The 21,587-nt window shown below is 36.4% G+C and overlaps 1 protein-coding gene across 1 annotated transcript; it reads left to right on the forward strand.

The window, feature by feature from the left end:
• Positions 1-4,962: 4,962 nt before the first annotated feature.
• On the forward strand, positions 4,963-19,900 carry GABRA6 (gamma-aminobutyric acid type A receptor subunit alpha6; the record flags this gene model as incomplete). Its single annotated transcript, XM_082622919.1, has 9 exons — positions 4,963-5,015; positions 5,215-5,333; positions 5,923-5,990; positions 7,984-8,204; positions 8,290-8,372; positions 8,681-8,824; positions 9,236-9,388; positions 10,568-10,827; positions 19,625-19,900. Exons 1-9 carry the CDS (start codon positions 4,978-4,980, stop codon positions 19,898-19,900), a joined length of 1,362 nt encoding a protein of 453 aa, XP_082479045.1. The 5' UTR covers positions 4,963-4,977.
• Between the last annotated feature and the right edge of the window lie 1,687 nt (positions 19,901-21,587).

Here is a 21,587-nt window from a genome sequence, read left to right on the forward strand (position 1 = left end):
GGAATATTACTCACAGAAAAGAATGAAATAATGCCATTTGCATCAACATGGATGGACCTAGAGATTATCATACTAAGTGAAGTAAGTCAGACAGAGAAAGACAAATACCATATGATATCACTTATCTGTGGAATCTTAAAAAATGGTACAAATCGACTTTCACAAAACAGAAACAGACTCACAGACATAAAAAAAACAAACTTATGGTTAGCAAAGGGGAATATCAAATGTAAAACCGATAGCTAGTGGGAAGCAGCCACATAGCACAGGGAGATCAGCTCGGTGCTTTGTGACCACCTAGAGGGGTGGGATAGGGAGGGTGGGAGGGAGGGAGATGCAAGAGGGAAGAGATAAGGGGATATAAGTATATGTATAGCTGATTCACTTTGTTATAAAGCAGAAACTAACACATCATTGTAAAGCAATTATACTCCAATAAAGATGTTAAAAAAAAAAAAGAAAAGGGGGGAAGGATAAATTAGGAGTTTGGGACTAACATATACAAACTACTATATATGAAATAGATTAACAACAAGGTCCTACTGTATAGCATGGAGAACTATATTCAATATCTTGTAATAAATTATAATGGAAAAGAATCTAATAAAGAACATATATATATGTATGTGTGTGTATATAACTTAATCATTTTCCTGTACACCTGAAACTAACACAACATTGTAAATCAATGATATTTCAGTTAAAAAAAAGAAAATGATGTCAGATCTGTCATATATAAAGCACAGTGTATAAAAATGTGTACTTTGGAATTGAGATACTTTCTAGCCCTGGGACATTAGGTTGTTACATACGTTTGTGAGCTTCATTTTACCCTTTTGCACAATGATGATAGAAATGGCTACGTTATAAGGCAGTTACCCAGATTAGAGATAATATCAACGTATGTGATTGACATCTAGTAAGTGTTCAATAAATATTAAACATTATTATATAATCTACCACTTTTGCTTCCTCCTTTAATACAGCTTAGTAGGACCTCTCCATTTTTCTCCTCCAATGTACCTCCAAAGTACATTTTACCACCAAGAACCTCTTTAAATTCTCCTTCTCACATAACTCCATAGCTGAGTCTTTGAACCCAAGTATTCACTCAAGCTCTCTATCAAACAGCTCGTCTTTAAGATGTCCCCCAAATAACCTCAATCTTCTGCTGAATGTTCTTAGGGATCATGTAATTTCCTCCTGAAACATACATTCATGGAACCCACTCATGGTGTTCCAGGCCACACTTGAATACTTTTGTTAGTAAAAAAAAAAATTGATTTTCTTCTATGAGAGTCCATTCCATCTTTGGATAAGTATGAAAGAAATTATTCCCTTAAAAAATTGAAACATATTTTTCATTGGATTCTTCCCACTGGCCTTAGTTTGTTTGTACCTAGTTGGTTTTGAGTTAGAATAATCTGGTTTTAAATTCTAATTCTGTCACTTACTAGCTGTGTGAGATTAGGCAAGTTACAGACTTAATGACCTACAAAATAGACTCAATTATAGGCAACTCATAGATTTTTATGTTAGCAGTGAATAAGTTGGAGTATGCGGAATTCTTAACATAATTCTTGGTACATGGTAAATGTTAAATATTTGGTATCTATTATTAATACTGTGTTAATTTCCACTGACACAGTCTTAAATTGCATTTATTGACTGACTTGTTTTCCATAACAGTTTCTAAGACAAACAGGGAAAATGTTTCAAGTCCTCCAGTATTAGGTGGGAAGTAATCATACAAATATAAATCATACAACTCATACAAACCGGAATCCTTTGGTTCAATCTCCTCATATATTTAAGAACACTAATGCTCAAATAATAAAATTACTTGGTTGAAGTTATTATTTGACAAAACAACAGCTACTGGTTTTTTGAGGCTCAGTTCTAACACTGTTTTTTAAAAAGCCCAGGGGAGATTTGCTGTGAGAAGACACAACATTGTGCTGTACACGAGGCAATTCCATACCTATCCTGAGATTTTGGTTGTTTGTTCTATACTTAATGTGTAAATGAATAAATGTGTGTATTCGTTCTTTTGTATCATAGAAAGTACTATTTATTTTCTGGTGCCAAGTTTGTTTTTTCTATGCAATGACCTCCTCCAGTCATCTTTGAGTCTTTAATTTCACACACACAAACCTGTGTTGTAGGTGTTGGTACAAGGAGTTCAAAGTTTAGGACAAAGAAGGGAGACAGATTTTTTTCACTTCATCCTTCTGCTAAGCCCAGCGTATTGTTGGGGAGGATGGTAGTTCTAGGCTTTCCAGTGGAGATAAACAGCAAAGCAAGCAAGTGGTTGTCCAAGATAATTTAAAAACATATTTAGGAAAAACAGCCGTGAAGTAGACAGGTATGAGACAAATGTTCTCTAATTTACCAGAAGAAGGTAATTCTCTAAATAGGGGGAGCTCCCGAATGCTTGGTTTGCATAGACAGTATGCTACATAAATGACCACACATTTCTCAAAGTCACAGCCATTGTCATGTTTTTGAACTCTCTCTTTTATGGCTAGTTCCACAGGAAAATAATAACTGCAGTCAAATCAACAATGTTGCTACTAGAGCTTGTCTGCCAATTCTCACAGGAATGTGTGAACAAGTGACTTCATTATGTACAGACACCAACACATAAATTGAATGCACAGAATTAGAGAGCTTGAGTACCTTAGTTCCAGCACATTCATTTACAGGTGAAGTCCACAGAGCTGAAATGACTTAGATTACATGCCCTTATTATCCTTCCAGACCTAGGACTTTTTTTTTTCTTCCTATTGAGAGTAGTAAAGGTATTCCTTCTCCTTCATTAAACTACTAATTAAAACCCATCAGAAAATAGAATCAAGTATATTAATCTTCTCTTTAGAGACAAATGTTAACAACTATCATTTGTTCCTTTTTTGGATAAATAATTTTCAGGAGAAAAACATGCCTATTCTATAGGAATATGTATATAAATGCACATATTGCATTTTTTCATAATCTCACCCATGATCATTTTTTTTTACCATAATCATTTTTTTTACCATATGAAAAAATATTCAGTCTTAGAAACCTAAGTTTGAGGATGATACAAATAAGAGATGGATAGTAAACATAATGGTTAAAAAAATGATACAAAGTTGCAGGGATAATTTATCCATATTTTGGAGTCCTATAATGAATAAAAATAATAAGTTGTAGTGAAAATGAATAGAGAATTATTTAATAGCATCAGATATTTAGGGTTTTAGTGCAATCAATGGGAATTGAAAATATGTTGTGGTGATTAGTTGTAGTAACTTTAAAGTAGAGAGAAAAGAATAAAAAGAGAGATGAAAACCAGGTTCTATAATGAACAAAAAAAGATTTTAGGAGTCTTAGCTTAAATTAGAGAGGACATGATAGGTATCTTTGTTTATGTGGCTGTCATGTAGTTTTTCCCTGAAAAAATTATTTTGTGTAGCTTCAAAGGTGAGAACTAGGACCTGGGTGCAGGCTTCAACTCAGCACAAGTAAAACAATGTGAGAAATCAGATGCTGAATACCACTTGCCAGGAATGTTGGAGGGAATTCAGGTTTTTGATGAGTAACCAGAAAATTCCATGTAACTAAGATTAGGTAATCTTTTAAAAAAAATTTATAAGAAATCTTGCACTTGTTCTGTTTTCACTGTTGTTTTGTTTATAGCTAATTTCTTGATGTTTCTCAAATGACTTATGTCATGTCTTCAGAAATAACTCTTAAGACTGTGCTGTATGGCACCAAGTTACCATCACTTTTGTAGAATCTAAAAATACAGACTGTGCTGAAAATACAGACTGTGAACTAGGTAGATAGTGGGCTGGAAGATGGTGAGGAAGACATTTGCTTCTTGCTCTTATGTTACAGAATTAAATATATATATTCACAATACTTTATTAATTTTATTTTTTTAAAGATTACAGTTTTAAGGTTTAAAGAGACTTCTTTTACTCCAACTTTCCCTTACCAGATTGGGCGGAGAATGCTATTTCTTGGGTTCAAATATTTTGCTTTTGACCTGTGGCAAGCCTAATAAAATAGTGCCAGCAACATCATCATTAACCATTATCTATGGATGCTTTATTCTTACAGCATTTCTACATGGGAATCTTAATAAGCTATTTCCAGACACTGTCTCTTATAGGCAGCATTCATGAAACTGGCCAGGTTTCTAAAGATAGTGGTAGAACTTTGTATCTTAGCTTGAGATGCCACACCTTTGACAATAAGGATCAGCGAAGTACTCAACACTTTAAAAAAATGCTAATCCAACAGCAAGATGGTCAAGAGCTGTGGGAATGTAATTCTGGTGTCTTATAAATGCTTTTCCAAAGAAGAATGAGGACCAATTTTTAAATAGAGAGGAAAGGGGCATCTGATGCAATAAACCTGGTGAGATCAGAAAGAGAATCTGAGAGGATCCCAATACTGTTAGACATTTTAAGCAGTGAGAGCCATGTAGAAATCCTTCTGTGAACCACAGAAATAATAAACGCTGAGCCCATTGGAACATAATCTCAATCAGCAAGACGCCACTGCCTTCCAGATTTCCTCACAGGGCCCTGCGAAGTCCATGCCAAAACTAGCAGTGGATTTCTCCCATCTAATCTCCCCTTATGCCTTATTCGATTATTGTCACTGCTCTCTGACCATGCACTGTCCCTTCAGACTCTCATTTCCCAACTAAGTCAGTCAGAGGAGGCTGAGTGTCCATTAGGACGTACTCTAAGACCGCAAACCACCTTGCTCCATGTGAAAAGACGGAACAGAGAGTGAAGAGAGCAGGGGGAACCCTTCAAGTGTAGCTGGCAACCTTCTCACCTACTGGATTACTGGCCAGACACAAACAAGAAGGGCTATGAGTGGTCCAGGAGATTGCTCTAGTTAATTGGCAAAGGGGAGCTGGTTGGGAGGAGGAGAACCCAGGAGGAGGGAGAACTGGGCATTTCAGTGCACTGCAGGATGGCATCGCCTCTGCCCTGGCTCTACATTATTCTATGGTGAGTAAGACTTTTTTCTGATTTTTCCTTTTAGCTCAGAGAAAAGGGCAAGCACACACCCACTGGGTGACTTCTCTACCAAATCATGGAAGTAGCCTGGGTGGTGTGGCATGTATGTGTGGTGGGGTAGACGAGGCTGGAATGAACAGCCTATTTTCTCTAAGGCCAGGAGTGAGGGTCATTTACTGTCTACTCACAGGGTAGAAAATGCCCTAGGGAAACTTGAAGATGAAGGAAGCTTCTACTCCAGAAACATCAGTCGGATCCTGGACAACTTGCTTGAAGGCTATGACAATCGGCTACGACCGGGATTTGGAGGTGAGAGGCATCCTTACTAGACCAAATGTCTGTACTTTTCTTCCCCCTTAGTGCCATTCCAAGGCACAGAGGTCTCAGGATAGCAGAGTGGCAGGTTGCAGGGCCTGGGGAGGGACCATGTGTATGTTCCCATCCAGTCTCTGTCCCTTCCTCAATTCGCAACCTTATATGCCAGTCATTTGAACTCTCTAAGCCTCAGCTTTCTCAACTGTAGTGTGGGTGTATGAACAGTGCTTGCCTCATAGGGCGTTTGAGTGTAAAATGAGATTCGCCATATAAAACACTTTCTTTAGCATTTGTCCCATTAATGCTATCACTAAACATTAATTATTGTTGTAATTTTCTTTAGAATACTAACCTAGTTCTCTTCCATTCCTTAAATTTCACAATTTTGCCAGAATAAATTCAAAATAATGCAACTGGTGTGAGTTTGTAGAGTTGAAAATCCAAAGGATTCCTGCTGCTGGAATTACTTTAGGATGGGTTGCAGATTCTGGCCAAGAGAAGGGGCTTTGTGATAGAGTTGTTCAGTTCAGTCCCCTTAACACCATTGATGATAATTGCCCCCATCCCTCTGGGCTCATTTCAGGTGCTGTCACTGAAGTCAAAACAGACATTTACGTAACAAGTTTTGGGCCCGTGTCAGATGTGGAGATGGTGAGTGAGCTCTGAGTGAGGAGAATAATTTTGCTTAGTGGGGGGAGAGGGCTGAATCCCAGAATGAATGATAAGGGGCATTGTTACCAAACTTGGCTCCAGATCCAAAAGCAATATGTGTGCTCCTGCTGGGAAGGAATGGCCATTAGAGCAGATTACTGATTTAATCTCCTTCACATTTCACTAAAGGCTCTGCTTGAATACTAATCTGAGGGGGCTTTTATGATGATATCCTCTCTTCTGTTCACATATTATGCATCTATTCTTCCCTACAAAGAGAAGATTTTTCCCCATCTTTATGAAGTCCTAGTAAATTTTTGGAGGAGAAAAAAGAAAAACCAGCAAAGATGGTATGCTACATAAGTGTATATTGAGAATATCTATTAAATTTAAAACATAGCTGTTTTGGCAGTGCATCTTTCTCGGTATGTGTTATTAAAACAGTAAAGGGAGTCCTTTGGAAAGACTAATGCATTCCACCTTTTATGTTTGCAAATGGACCAATAGGTGTTCTGGGGACTCTGTTCCAGGTACAGATGGCTATAGGATTCATAAGAGGGTATTTATAGTAAGCAGCAATGAAAACCTGAAACAGCCTTCTAGAACAAAGTATATTATGATATTCCTTCATATTTCTCAGGTAGTATGTTCCCTTGAAAGTAAAATATAAATACTAAAACTGAAGAAAAACATAACTCTTTAAAGTGGTGCATTAAATGTACTAGGGGAATGTAATTCTAGATAAACAGTTATTAGATACTTTCATCTTCTGCTTTTTGAGTTGACAAGATAAGGAGAAAGGAAAGGAGGAGGAATAAAAAAAAGGGAAAAAGGAAGAAGAGAAAGAGAAAGAGAAAGAGAAAGAGAAAGGGAGGGCAGGAGAAGAGAAGTAAGAAGAAACAACACGGAAGAGGGGGAGAGAGTGAGGAGTACTTTATTTAAGCGATAGATGTCTTAAGACTTGAGAGAAATTAGAGTCAGCATTTTCCAGAATTCTCAATTATTTAACTATCATATTTTTCATTTGAGTACTGACTCACCCCAAGAATAAATAACCACAACCATATTCTATGGTACCATTTAAATCTGGGGACACTTAGAATTTATTTTATGCATGTGTCTCTTTTTTAAGACACGCATCTTATATTTGTACAAGAGAGGCTTGTTATATCCTGGATCATCATTATATGGATATATTGTGTGTCAAATTATAGTTTTAAAATATAATCACCACTTGCAGTAATAGGTCTCATAAAGGAACATATAAAGTAGGCAAAGCAATTCTTGACAATATTTTGACATAATTATAAGTTGCTATTTATCATTGACTTTTGCAAAGGCCCTTATCATAATTCTTAAGATTTTTAATGTTATTTCATAAAAGCCACAAATTAAAACTCATAATTTTGATTATGCATGCTTAAATGATGTTCTGTTTGGGTAATTATGGTAACATTTGCTTTTATGTTCTCTGAGAACAGTATAAAATAATCATGATGTGCAGACAAGAGTATGCTTATCAAGTAAAGTGTCTCTATCCTCGGAACTTTACTAAGTGGTACCATGTTGCTCGGAGATACCTTTGAAGGTGAACAAGCTGCTAAGGGAATGGTTAGACTCACTGATGGTAGGAAGGTCAGCACAAAACCTAGACTAAATCTTTTTCTATTTTTCTTCTAAATTAAGGAGGGAGAACTCAATAGGTCAATAGATGAAGAAATGGATGACTGATAGAAAAAGAGGAAGAGTGTTAAGGAGGGTGAAGGTGGAAGAGAGAGGTTTGCACAATACAACACTATCTTTTTATAACAATATTACAATCTTAGAGTGTGAAAAAATAATAATTCACTGAAATCATCACTTTCCTGATAGGTTATTGTCATAAAAAGTTGCTTCGTTTCTTAAGTTTTAGGATTGGGTATGTAAGCTAGTGAATAAACTATTCTTAATAAGCCATCTGCCCAGCATGCATGAATTTCTTATTTTGTCTTAGGAGTATACAATGGACGTTTTCTTCCGCCAGACTTGGACTGATGAGAGGTTGAAGTTTGGGGGGCCAGCTGAGATTTTGAGTTTGAATAACCTGATGGTCAGTAAAATCTGGACACCTGACACTTTTTTCAGGAATGGCAAAAAATCAATTGCTCACAATATGACAACTCCTAACAAACTCTTCAGAATAATGCAGAATGGAACAATTCTATACACCATGAGGTGAGGTCTCCCCAATTCTACTTCCTCTGCCCAAATTATTTGCCCATCATACTAACTCAGAACCGCTTACTTCAATGTCCCTTAGGCTTACCATCAATGCTGACTGTCCTATGAGGCTGGTTAACTTTCCTATGGATGGGCACGCTTGTCCACTCAAGTTTGGGAGTTGTAAGTTACAAAAAGCTTCTCAGAGTTAAATAATGCATTCAAAATACATAATTATTTGGTTTTAGTCAGACACTGGAAAGCAAAAGAGAAATATTACTCTGACGTTCTCAGTATGATTCCAGGAATTAACTTCCTTAATCATGTCTCTCAATCATACAGTCAGAGGTTTTGGTCACCAGGATTAAAGAAAATCATTTAAAAATTTTGTTTGTATTTCCTTTTTATAATGAACAAGATTTTCTTTGAAAGAAAAAAAACACACTATTAGCCAGATTTACTTCTCTGTTTAATTTGTTTAAAAAATTCAGATGCTTACCCCAAAAGTGAAATCATATATACATGGAAAAAAGGACCACTTTACTCAGTGGAAGTCCCAGAAGAATCTTCAAGCCTCCTTCAGTATGATCTGATTGGACAAACGGTATCTAGTGAGACAATTAAATCTAACACAGGTAAGCATTTGACCAATGCATGGATGTAATTCTGCATGGTGACTCCAGTGCACATTTTCAAAATATCTATTTCTTTTTCTTCTGCATTATCCATCCTTAGCTAAACTTGTTATTTTAAAGTGATGAGTAGCTTCCTTTAAAATTGATTTTGCAACCATGTGCATATAAAGAATTGTGTAGCCTTGGAGTGAGTAGTTTTGTATGTATATGACACAAAGAACCCCACAGAAAACAATGAGCTGATGTATCTGTCATCTGCTGATTGAGTAGCTTTGTCATACATTGAAAAAATGTCTTCACTTGTTTTCTTCCCACCCATATTAATTTAAAGATCTGCAAGATCTATTTCCAGCTGCATTCTTTCTGCACACTGTCAACAGCAATAATCCTGATATACCTGTCTTCCAACAGGTGAATACGTAATAATGACAGTTTATTTCCACTTGCAAAGGAAGATGGGCTATTTTATGATACAGATCTATACTCCTTGCATTATGACGGTCATACTCTCCCAGGTGTCTTTCTGGATTAATAAGGAGTCTGTTCCGGCCAGAACTGTCTTTGGTATGCTTCACTCTTTGGGCTCTACTTTCTGTCATCCTCCAGCTCACATTGCTTGTGTATTTTAGGGGAACATTCACACCAGTGCACTTTTTCAACCCACAAAGGAAATAAACTCCTATCTCATTCAGACACATGTATCATATAAAATGACCCTCATCTTATCTCACGTTGTGTGGCGAATCAACAATAGATTAGTCTCAGCAAGAATTCTGGCTGGTTTCCTGTGACTTTGATGTGCCCTATTTAGGAGAGTTGTTTTTTGGTTGGTTTGTTTTGTTTTTTAAACTCAATTTGCTTTTTCATAACTAAAAAAAGAAAGCAGAAAATTAAAAACTGACAAGCAATGAAAAAAAAGGCTAAGATATTGAACCCACAAATACGTAAATTATATCTCACTTTTATTAGGTTGGATCTTAAAAAATTTGCCATTTTTTAGGTCTAAAAATAGTTAAATATCACCAGTTTCCCCATTGTTCAACCTAAATATTTAGTTACATTTATGATGTATAGAATCATTACTAGTGTGATGGAACAAAATGAAGTAAAAGAGCTATAACAGAAAAATATCATCTGTAACAAAATCCAATATTTTTCTCAGTTTTCCTGATTATAAATTTATTAGTTCATAGGGAAGACCTGAGTTTAATTGAAATCTCAGATGAATTTTGACTTTTTAATTTACCATACTAAAATAGATCTCTTTTTGCAAGTTATAAAAGAATATTTATATAATGATGTTTACCATCTTTGAATTATATAAATCCCCCAAGACAGAAAACTGCTGGCAGATGAGTCATGAAATTATTTTCTCATGATTAAATATTTTATCTTAAAACCAAGCTAGAAATTAAAAAATTTCAGAAATCTAATTTATATTTATTATTCACAACACGTAGACTTATTAAATAATTTGATCAGAAGTTCAAAGTTTTATTAGTTATGTAATAATTTGCTATTATTATATTATAATATATTATTATTAATAATACACATCACCACACTAGGTTTTGAAGGAAACCAAAATGTGAATGCCTATGATAACTGTGAACAATTAAAAATAATAAAATAATTTAAAAAATACATTTGTAACAAAAATCCTCTCCACCAGCATGGTCCCATTTGATCTTGTTATTGGATTGCAAATGCTAATAGTGCATTTCTCATTCTGTTTCATTCTAGGGATCACCACTGTCTTAACCATGACCACTCTAAGCATCAGTGCCAGGCACTCCTTGCCAAAAGTGTCTTATGCGACCGCCATGGATTGGTTTATAGCTGTTTGCTTTGCTTTTGTCTTCTCTGCCCTTATTGAGTTCGCAGCTGTCAACTACTTTACCAATCTTCAGACACAGAAGGCCAAAAGGAAGGCACAGATTGCAGCCTCACCCCCAGTGACAATATCAAAAGCGACTGAACCCTTGGAAGCTGAGATTGTTTTGGTAATTGTTTACTTTTCTAATGTTAGCTACCATATAGGAAAAGGCAGCCAAAATAGTTACCACAAACAGTTAGATAGTCCAAAAGTAATATTAGTGGGGCATGAGTTACATAACTTTGGTTCCAAGGCCAACTTCTTCTCCAGCTTCACAGAAAAAAGCGAAGCAACAACCCTTCATTTATCTTTGCTCTAAACTTTTGGTATTCCTCATTCATCATCCTCACTAATACTGGCAGATTGCAAGCTCTCAGAGGAGACAGAAAATTCTTAGCCTTTAGATGTTTCCTTTGAACAGGTTCTGTTATACCGACTAGGGAGAATAAAGTTAAAAAAAAAAAAAGTTCCTAATGAGGTTTCAGAGTCTGAAGGAAACAAACAGGGACTCCTATGGACAATTTCTGTTAGAAATCCACTCGCTGCTTTATTTCAGGAGGGCAAGTTGTGTATATTAGGTTCTATGAATGCTGAGTCATAAGCCAAGTTTTTGACTCATGTGAAAACATTCTCATATTCACATTCATGTTATATGTATATAATATACATACTATTATGTATATTAATGTGTTTTTTTGAGACACAATCAGTGAGAAATACCTATAAAATTAAGTTTAGATTTGCTGTGGCTAAGCTCTGGTCCCCAAAGTTTTTTTGAATAAAAAATAAATGTCAGCATTAATAATTCAAGGGTCTTAAATGTGCCCCCAAATTTCAATTTCACATATGAATAAATTCTCACAATTAAGTTGCATGTACTTTTTAAAAAATGGATTATAGAACTGATTGACAAGTGTACATTTTTATTTCAAAACAAACTTTAAACAGTAGCTCTTGAAAAGAGGAAAATTTTGCTCTACAAAATCAAATAACGCAGACACTTTGAACTGAAAATTTCTTTGTAACTGATCAATTCTCATGACTATTTCCAAATCGCAAAACCACATACAGCCCAGTTAATTCTTGGTTAAATTTTATGATAAAAATTATAAAACTATGTGTGTTTTACTTTCCAAATACTCAGATGTTTATTGGCTTTAAAAGATAATTTTGTATTGAAACTTTTCTCTTTGATAAACTTAGAAACTTGTTTGAGAATTTACATTTTCTCTAAAGGATAAGACCAGTCCCATGATAAGTGGCAATATGTAATTTAAAGACTTTTTTTTTTCTTGAATTAGACCTTGTTTTAAAAAAAAAAAGTTTGCCATCCAGTAATCTGGTCCAATTACACTTACAAATAAACAACAGAGCCTCAGAGAAGGAAAACATTAGGCACTAGTTGGTAGAAAAACTAGGAATTGATTCCAGAACTCCTAATATCCACAGATTTACAGAGGCTGAGGCCCTAACCTCCCCAACACTTTTTCAAAGACTGAAATTTAATCGAGTGCGTACCACTGGGTAAAAGATCCTCTGTATGTAGGTAAGGTTATTCCCAAAATTCTTCCCTTAATTTAATGATGTTTTCTTATATATGTGTGTGTGCTTTGAACGTTCACAAAAATATAAATCTTGTAACAAAAATATGTTAAAGACCCAGTTCAAAAGACTTGAAAATTATATTTTTCAGAAAAGATAAATTCAAAATATTTTTTAGAATTATTTTGTTTGTAAAAATAAGTGATTATGTTACAACCTATCTGTACTTACATAGGTATATAATTGACATATTGTCCAAAGGTCATATATTATCTTAACATATAGCTGGAAAGGAAGAAGAATTAATATTTATCATAATTCCATTTAACAGTTTCTTATTTGAGAAACACAGTAAAAATAAAAAGAGAAATTCAGGACAAAGAAGGTAAGAAAAGTGATTTTGAATATAGTCACTGATCTGATATTGAGACAAAAAGAAAGACCAACTTCCTTACTTCAACTCTTTTAAAATATATATTACTGGGCTTCCCTGGTGGCGCAGTGGTTGAGAGTCTGCCTGCCGATGCAGGGGACACGGGTTCGTGCCCCGGTGTGGGAGGATCCCACATGCCGCGGAGCGGCTGGGCCCATGAGCCATGGACGCTGAGCCTGCGCGTCCAGAGCCTGTGCTCCGAAAGAAAAATAAAATATATATTACTAAGAAGAATATGATTTCAAATCCTTAGAGAAAGCATAGAGTTATCATTCCCTGAGTCCATTATTTTAAAGGTATAATTAATAAGATAGAATTTAAGATCTCAGGTCTTCATATAAACTATCTTCTAATAGTTCTAAAATAATAACATATAATGAGCAGGTCCTTTGGGAAGCTGGATAAAAAATTGCATTTAAATCATCTCAAAGTAGTTTTTTCCTTGCAAGTTGACTTTTCTCCCTACAAAAAATTATATTTCTAAACCTGGCTCCACTGAAAATATTCCAAGGCAATGAAAAGGAGAATTTTGTTTCTGAAAGGCTAAGTCAAAGTGTAAAAATTAAAAAAAAAGTAACCAAACCTAACAATATTAACCTTGTAGGCATCAAAAAATATAAATGATTACAAAGAATATGTACAGTTTCATTTATTTATGTCAAAACTTGGCTATTGCCTTATATAATATAGAGGAACAAACATAAATTACACATTTTGAATTTATACAGCACAATGGTATATTATGATTGCAAGGTCATTTTTTCTTTCAAATACCATGACATTTTAAAATGCCTATTCAGTTGTAATCAAAATAACATTATTTGAGTAAGTTGGACATTGAAATAGCAAACCAATGTGGTAAAGTTGAAATGAGATTAAGTGCTTGGATATTTCATGTGATTCTAAGTTGTATGTTTTAATATGCACATTGCTTTTCACAGGAAACTGCTTAGAATGAATGTGAAAACTTTATCACTTTGAATTTGACCTTGAAATTTATTATAATAATGACAAAGAAATTCAGGCATTTAAAGCCTAGTACTCACACCTGAAGAGACATCTAAAACTAAATCTTCAGAAGTGCTCTATAGACTATTAATCTTTCTTATTTTAAGGCATTTGGAAGTGGAGACTTTATATTTTTGGATTTTGAGAAGAAATTGTCCACAGTTTCTTTCCTGCTTATATGGTATCTTTCCATATTGTTTTTATTTGGTATGCTATTTTGGCTTTAGAGAGTTATTCCTGTATTTATGTTTCAGAGCTTATTATGTGTCTGGGGTACACTTATTTTATATATAAGACCAAGTTTAGACTTTGATCTCTTTCTGGATGTTTTGCTAGTTTTCTTGTTATTTTAAAAATCTAAGCCCTCACCACTATGTTCCTAAGAATGAATCCCTTGGCCCCCCACCCATCAATACATCCAATGTGGCTTTTCTTTTTCACAGAACGTGTGATGTTCTTGGTAAATTATCTACAAACTAAGTTGACCAAAATTTAATTGGTCAAGATAATAACTATATTTATACCGATTATGTTACTTTTTCTTTTCACCTGACACCAATTTATTGAGTACCTATGTGCTCATCAAATTATTCATACCATAAGCCTTTTATTTGTTAAGTGCTTTTTTGCCAGACCCTTTGTAGAATGCTGAAGCTACCTTAGTAAGTGACATCAGTAGGGCCTCTTCCATCATCGAGCTGCCTGTTGAGCAGGAAGAGAGGAAACTACTCAAGGAGCCATGACAATATACTGTGATAAAGGCTGTGGTTAGACATGTATAGAAGGCTGAAAAAAAGCCATGAGAGAGTACCTAACTCAGTCTGGAGGGGTGATTGTGGAGGAAGTGATGCCTATGCAGAGAAAAGAAAGATGAGCCTGGCTCTGCTCTAGAAACTCTAAGTCAGTTGTTAGAAACTTGGGTACAGAGAGGGAAATAAGACGTAATGTCCTTTCTGGACTCTTCCCAAGGTTGGAACGTCTGCTGGGCCATTACTATGTTGCCCTTCACCTGTGTAGAAAAATATGAATCATAGCATACTGAAAGATTTACCTCCCCTGTTCCAAATCGTGCTAAGATTTCTTTCAGTACTACCATTACTCCAAAGAATTAACAGTTGAATTAAGACCATCAGAGACTCTGAGCACCAGAAAGATCATGATGTCCCTTCCCCATGGTAGCGCCGTCATATGACTTATGGAGAGGGTGGGGTGGATTAGATGAGAGGTGTAGGTGGTTGGCTCTTTCCCTCTACCTTCTATCAAATCGCCATCCAATATTCCTCTTTGCACCCTCCAAACATTCCAGTATGGTTTTTAGACATGCCACTAGCACCACTGACCCACAAGATTGCTACCAATAAGCTGCTTCTCTGCAGGCATTCTGGAATTGTCTCCGCTCCTCAATTCTACCAGCTGTAAAATAAATGTAAGGACATTTGACAGAGATTATTTTCTCCATAATGATTAATACGTAGCTTAAAAAATGTCAAATAGGGCTTCCCTGGTGGCGCAGTGGTTGAGAGTCCGCCTGCCGATGCAGGGGACACGGGTTCGTGCCCCGGTCCGGGAAGATCCCACATGCCGCGGAGCGGCTGGGCCCATGAGCCATGACCGCTGAGCCTGCATGTCCGGAGCCTGTGCTCTGCAACGTGAGAGGCCACAACAGTGAGAGGCCCACGTACCGCAAAAAAAAAAAAAAAAAAAAGTCAAAGAATAAATGTTTTCAAAAATATTTTCTCTTGTTTTTGGTGCCCCTGTTCACTGGTTCTAAAAGCAGATACTTTGTTTGTCCCTTGAGTAATGCAGCCCTGGTTAGAATATTTCTCCTAAGAGGTAACCCGTTGCCCCCTCTTCTTTAATATATTAGACTCACTAAATGCTGTATCAGAATTGCTCCAAGTACTTCCCAAATGCCTCATCCCTATACCAAATAACTGATTGTCACAAAGTCCAGTTCGACTCCAAGTACCTTTGCAATATGGCGTTACTTAAAACAAAACAGTGCTCTAAAAATACCCAAAGCAGGATGACACTGAACAGCAGGGGAGCCCCGGAAAAATTCAAAACCACAGGCGTTCCACTCAAAACAGTGACAGCCCCAAGCTGAGCCCTCATCTGGACTCTGACAAAAGCCTATTTTACCATCAGCTGAAGCTGCTGAGCTTACAATAGAGCAGGCGGGATCTTACACAAACCTGTAGCTTGAATGGTTTGCAATATTGGCTTTCTTTTCATTTCAGAAATTCAGTGTGATTCTTCTAAATTTTAGGTGTCCGGTCTCCTACACTGCCGATTCTCAATTATCCAGGAGCTGATTATCCAGCGTGTGGGTTAGCCAGCCCTCTGGCATTTCCTTGAGCACCTTGTATTTGCTGCCTGCTAGAAATCCCCCAGCCATCGTTGGGCAATGAGACAGTGTAATTCTAAACCAGTGAAGCTCAATGGTGGGTGAATTTTCCCCCAGAGGACATTTGTCAAGGAACAAGGATATTTTTGGTTGTCAAAACTCCGAGGAGGTGGGTGCTACAGGCATCTTGTGGATAGAGGACAGGGATGCTGCTCAACACCCCATGATGTACAGGACAGTTCCCACAACTAAGAAGTATCAGTATATCAGTAGCTTCGTGGTTGAGAAACCATGCCCTAAACCCTAAAGCTGATGGAAAGAAAAAGTAATATTTATTAAGAGTATGATCTCAGGCATCTGAGACGGATTGAGTGAGGTATTGCACTTAGTACTTGTGTGAGCTTTCTGCTTACACCTTCATTTGCTCATCTCTGAAATGAAAATATTTTTACATGATAGATTCTTCCTAGGAATAAGCAAAATAATGCATGCAAAGTGCCATGTAGTGCTTGTTAATGGTAAGCATTTAGATATGGTAACTATAATATAATGTAATATGAACAATATGCTAAAACATAGTGTAAAATAATCATAAAACGTTTTGTTCCCTTCTCTTTGCCTGACTACTCTAAAAAGTCTTGGGAAATGCTTAGATTTTCATTCATTTGTTGATTTGGCATATGTTTATTAAGCGTTCACTGTGTTCTGTGCACTGGCTAGGCACCGTGGAACACTTACACATGAGAATAATATGCCCTCTACCACTAAGGCGATTTCATGTCAGAAAAGGGGATAAAGCACAACAGAAATAATACAGGGAAGAGGTGATGACAGCAGAGAGTTGTAACAGTTAGGTAGGCAGAAATATGTACAGAGAAAAGACACATTTCCTTTCTCAAGTTCTTAAAGACAAGAAGAAAACCTTACAGCTGAAACAGTAATTGTCCCTAAATTTCTTTTTGTCTTTTTTTTAATTTTCTTTTTTTTATTGAAGTATAGTTGATTTCAATGTAAGCTCAGGGAGAGCCAGTGACTCCTAAGGCATGTCTAAGTCATACAGCAGCTAAGTAGTATCTATGGAATTGCAGTCTAGGGCTTTCTGACTCTGCTGCCCTCTTAACTCCTAAGCAACCCTCCATAGAGATTGTCTGGGGAAGCAGATGAGGAAAAGAGGAATCCTACTGTATGAGACCTTTAATTCCAGGCTAATACCATTGTGCATAAATTTTTCATGCTGTTAGGTGGTGAATGATGTTGCTTAACTCTGGACAAGGGTTGTTCAGCAATCTTCATTAAGTCATTTGTGACACTGTGACAATGCCAAGAGATTGACAAATTTTCCCAACATCTCCAAAAGAGAGAGAGAGGTAAAACAATGCCTTACATTTTTTGTGCTAGATTATGGTTTACAAACACTTTTTCATCTCAGTGAACTTATTCATGTCTGCCCTCTTTCTCCCTAAAAAAGGAAGAAACATAGGCATCAGACAGACAATGCATGCTATTAAAAATCAAGACGTGTTTAGAAAGAAAATCTGCTCTAAAGCCTTGCCCTCTTTTCTTTCCATTATGATCCTTAGAAGATTTACTAGAGTAAAATATTTTAATGTTCCTTATATCTGGGAGGAGGAGAACTCTTTCGGAAGAATTTAACAGTGACAAATTTTGCTCTTTCAGGTGGAGAATATTTTAATAACATATATAATACATGAAAATTCAAATCAGAGTTTGAGAAACATAATAGAAAGCTCTTGGCAGACAATGCTATGTTTATTCTCTAATACAGGTAGCATGCATTGAGGCCAAAATACCACTACTCTGGTCCTATCCACACACTATCTAGTGACCCTGGGCACAGTAGTCCTGGGTTGTTACATATTTTTAATAGAAAATGTCACTTATTTCCTATTCAAGATCAGTAGACTTGGCACTCTTCTATTTTAAATTCTCTTCTACCTCCAATACCTATGATTTATTTAATTATGTCCGGAGTGCCTAGCCTAATACTGGGTCAACAGATAACAAATAAAGATATTCTTTGCTTGAACTTCACCATGGTCATGTCAAATCAGACTTCATACTGATTTATTTTTGCTTTTGGTAAAGAAACAGATTTTCCCATGGCCCCTAAAAGCACAGTGGGCTTGAACTCTCTATGATGACTATTATAGATACTGGGCAAACTTCCATGACAAATCAAAAGCAAAATTCAGGATGGGAGTATAGAGACGAGGGGTTCTCGGGGTTGTTGTTTCCCGCAGTTCAAATGTCACCATGTCGGTGGGTAATTCTGGTCCTGTGGCTCAACCAGCACAGGGGAGGTGGCGGCCTCATCCTGTTGCTGGGGTGCTGCTGTCTAAAGCTCCAGGAGTCTGTGTCCATGTGAGTAACACACCCTGCCAGGCAGCAAAGTGGTGATTCTGCTGCCAAGGAGAAAATGAGGCAGTTTTACAAGAGCAGGGTTAATGTACAGCCAGGGTGTGAAGGCAGAGACCCAGCAAGGACAACCTGGCCACAAGGAGAGTGATTATTATAGGCCGTAGACAAGAAAAGGTAAGAATCAGAGGAAGCCCCCTAGTCTCCACCATTATGAAAGGACTCTAAAGCAAATAGAATTAGAGTCTCTGAACCAGGCTCAATACTTTAAAGATGAGAAAATGCTGGGATGAAACAAGCAGTGAGATTGACCAAGGTGGTTTATTACGGGCTGTGAAACTATGGGCAAAGCAGTTCCCACATCTGGACCTCAGCCTTCTCATCTGTTACTTAATGCACTGAATATCCCTTTCAAGATTAGGATTGGTTGTCTTATGATTTCAGTGGAACAGAAAATCTCATGATAGAAAAGAACATATGACAATTCTGAGGTTAGTAAATATATCACTTTGGTAACTTAAGATGGAGGGAGACCAGTAGAGAAACTCTGAATGGAAAGCAGAAAGCTCTCAATATAGAACTCTGGACCAAGAGGTAGTTGTATTTCAAGGGAAGAACAGTCATCCCACTCAATATAAGGGTATTTCTATTTTGTCACTGGCTTTTGATGTACATGAGCACCTTTATATTTTTTTTGCTGTTGTTGATACCTCAGTTGGTTCAAATTTATGAATGGTAAAGATTAGGCTGTAGGCTGGGAATGTGTCTAGAAGAATGATACCATGTAGCCAAGCTGTTATTTTCTTGTATTGAGTAATTGCCCACACATTCCAAAGTGAAATTCCCTCTCATTGCCCATACCCATTGCCCTATAGGTTTATGTATAACTGGGGTGGTGGGTGGATAAGCCCTTATAACCTGGCTTAGCTCCTAATGGTACAACACTCAACACAGTTTCTGGGGCATGGAACATGCTTAGCATCAATTGCTGATGTATTAAATTATAGGACGTTGGATGTTAGCAAATTGATGTTTTTAAAATTTGTTTTACCACTTTCTTGGAAAAGTAGCACCATCAATTACTATCAAGAATTTGCTGATATTTTAACTTATATAGTAAGTAGTCAGTAACTATCTGTCAATGACAAAAAAATGAATGATTAAGTGATGTCTATTCTTTTACCTAGGCTGAATATATATGTATCTTTTCCTCTACAGCATCCTGATTCCAAGTACCATCTGAAGAAAAGAATCACCTCTCTGACATTGCCAATAGTTCCATCCCCCAAGGCCAGCACAGTCCTCACAAGAGCTCCCATCTTACAGTCAACACCTGTCACCCCCCCACCTCTGTCTCCCACCTTTGGGGGTACCAGTAAAATAGACCAGTATTCTCGGATTCTCTTCCCAGTTGCATTTGCAGGATTCAACCTTGTATACTGGATAGTTTATCTTTCCAAAGACACGATGGAGGTGAGCAGCAATGTTGAGTAGCTTGCAGCCATAATAACCTGTATCCTCTGAGTTCTCATTTTCTGAATGTTTAAAAATAGCAATGAGACTTGTATAGATGCTTTTCTGAACATGAAATCGAAATTGAAAATCTCTAACACATAGCTTTGAGTAAGCATGTATGGGCAAGAAAAGCAATAATGTTACTCCTCAAAATTGGAAGGTGAAGGTTGCTGAAAAATATGACTTTTCTGCACATTAGAGAAAATTTTATAAAAGGATAAAATGGATTCAAGATGAATTTGCCAATCTTTGTCCTTCATTGTTCAATATTTTAATTGTGAATATTGTGAATATCATTTACCACAAAGCAAATAAAAATAAGAAATGCTGACACTTCCAAAGGCTGCCTTAAAATGTTTATTTTGGCTTAGTTCTCAAAAGAACAAAATATAAATAGTCTAAATATTCATCAGTACGTTAACACCAGCATGTTGGAGGCCTTTATGCTAGTAAAATGGCTTTCAGTGACATTGTAAAGCCTGTATTGAGCTTAGCCATTTGTTTTTAACCTTGCTGCGCTATTTTACCGCAATAAAATATGGTGTTTGCATACATATGAATTATACATAGATCATAAATTATATATGCATTTGTACATAGCTTTAGTTGGACTGCAGTACAATGTTGTTTTACCTCATTAAGCTCTCCTTTTAAAATAATATGCTCATTCATAATTCCATGAACTGGTAGAAGGCTTGTATATTATGACTGTTCTTATATCTCATATTCTTTACCTTTCTAAGTGTATCACTAAACAAAACAACAATAAACATGGTTCTCTGGGTCTGTTTAATAAAACTCAGAAGTTTCCTTAAGTATGGGGAAATGAAGTGGTTACCTCCCCAGTGTTAGTGTCCCTGGGGATTCTGAGAGATAGAAGGTATGGGACAGCCAGGCTTGGTGACCCAGCTCTAAAAAAAGATGTGAATTTGTATTCAAATAGTCAATCCTGCTAGAAAACAATGGAACAACATCTTCAAAATGCTGAGGGAAAATGATTTTCAACCCAGAATTCTGTAACCAGCAAAATAAAGAGAGAGGATATATTAAAAAAGTCAATCCTTCATCTCTTTTCTGCTCACTCAACACACTTTCTGTTATAAGATGAATGGGGTCTGAGGATCTAATGTATAACTTGGTGACTACAGTTGATGACACTGTATTGTGTAACTGAAGTTGGCTAAGAGAGCAGAAATTAAATGTTCTCACCAAAAAGAAAAAAAAAAAGTAAATACGTGAAATGATGGATGTGTTAATTAACTCGATGGAGGGAATCATTCCACAATGTATACATATATTTAAATCCTCACATTGTACACGTTAAATATCTTGCAATTTTATTTATCAGCTGTACTTCAATCAAGCTGAAAAAATGAATGAAACTATTTTTCTCCCTTTCTACTATTCCAACTCTTTCTGAGGCTAACTCTACCCATGTTTCTCCCACACAGAACGGTATTAGGGAAACAGGAACTAGGAGTGGGAGAAAGCATGTGGTGTGGTTTGTGCAAATCAATAAACCCCTCATGAGTTGTAGCTGGGTCTTAAACATCATTGAGATCAGCCAGAGCTCTGAACCCAGAAAGAAATATTCTGGAATTACTACCTCTTGCCTTTATCCAGGAAAATACAAAAAAATTCTACAGCCAAACAAATTAGAGTTTAA

Source organism: Mesoplodon mirus (assembly GCF_964341445.2).
Source record: "Mesoplodon mirus genome assembly, chromosome: 5".
NCBI classification, from domain to species: Eukaryota; Metazoa; Chordata; class Mammalia; order Artiodactyla; family Ziphiidae; genus Mesoplodon; species Mesoplodon mirus.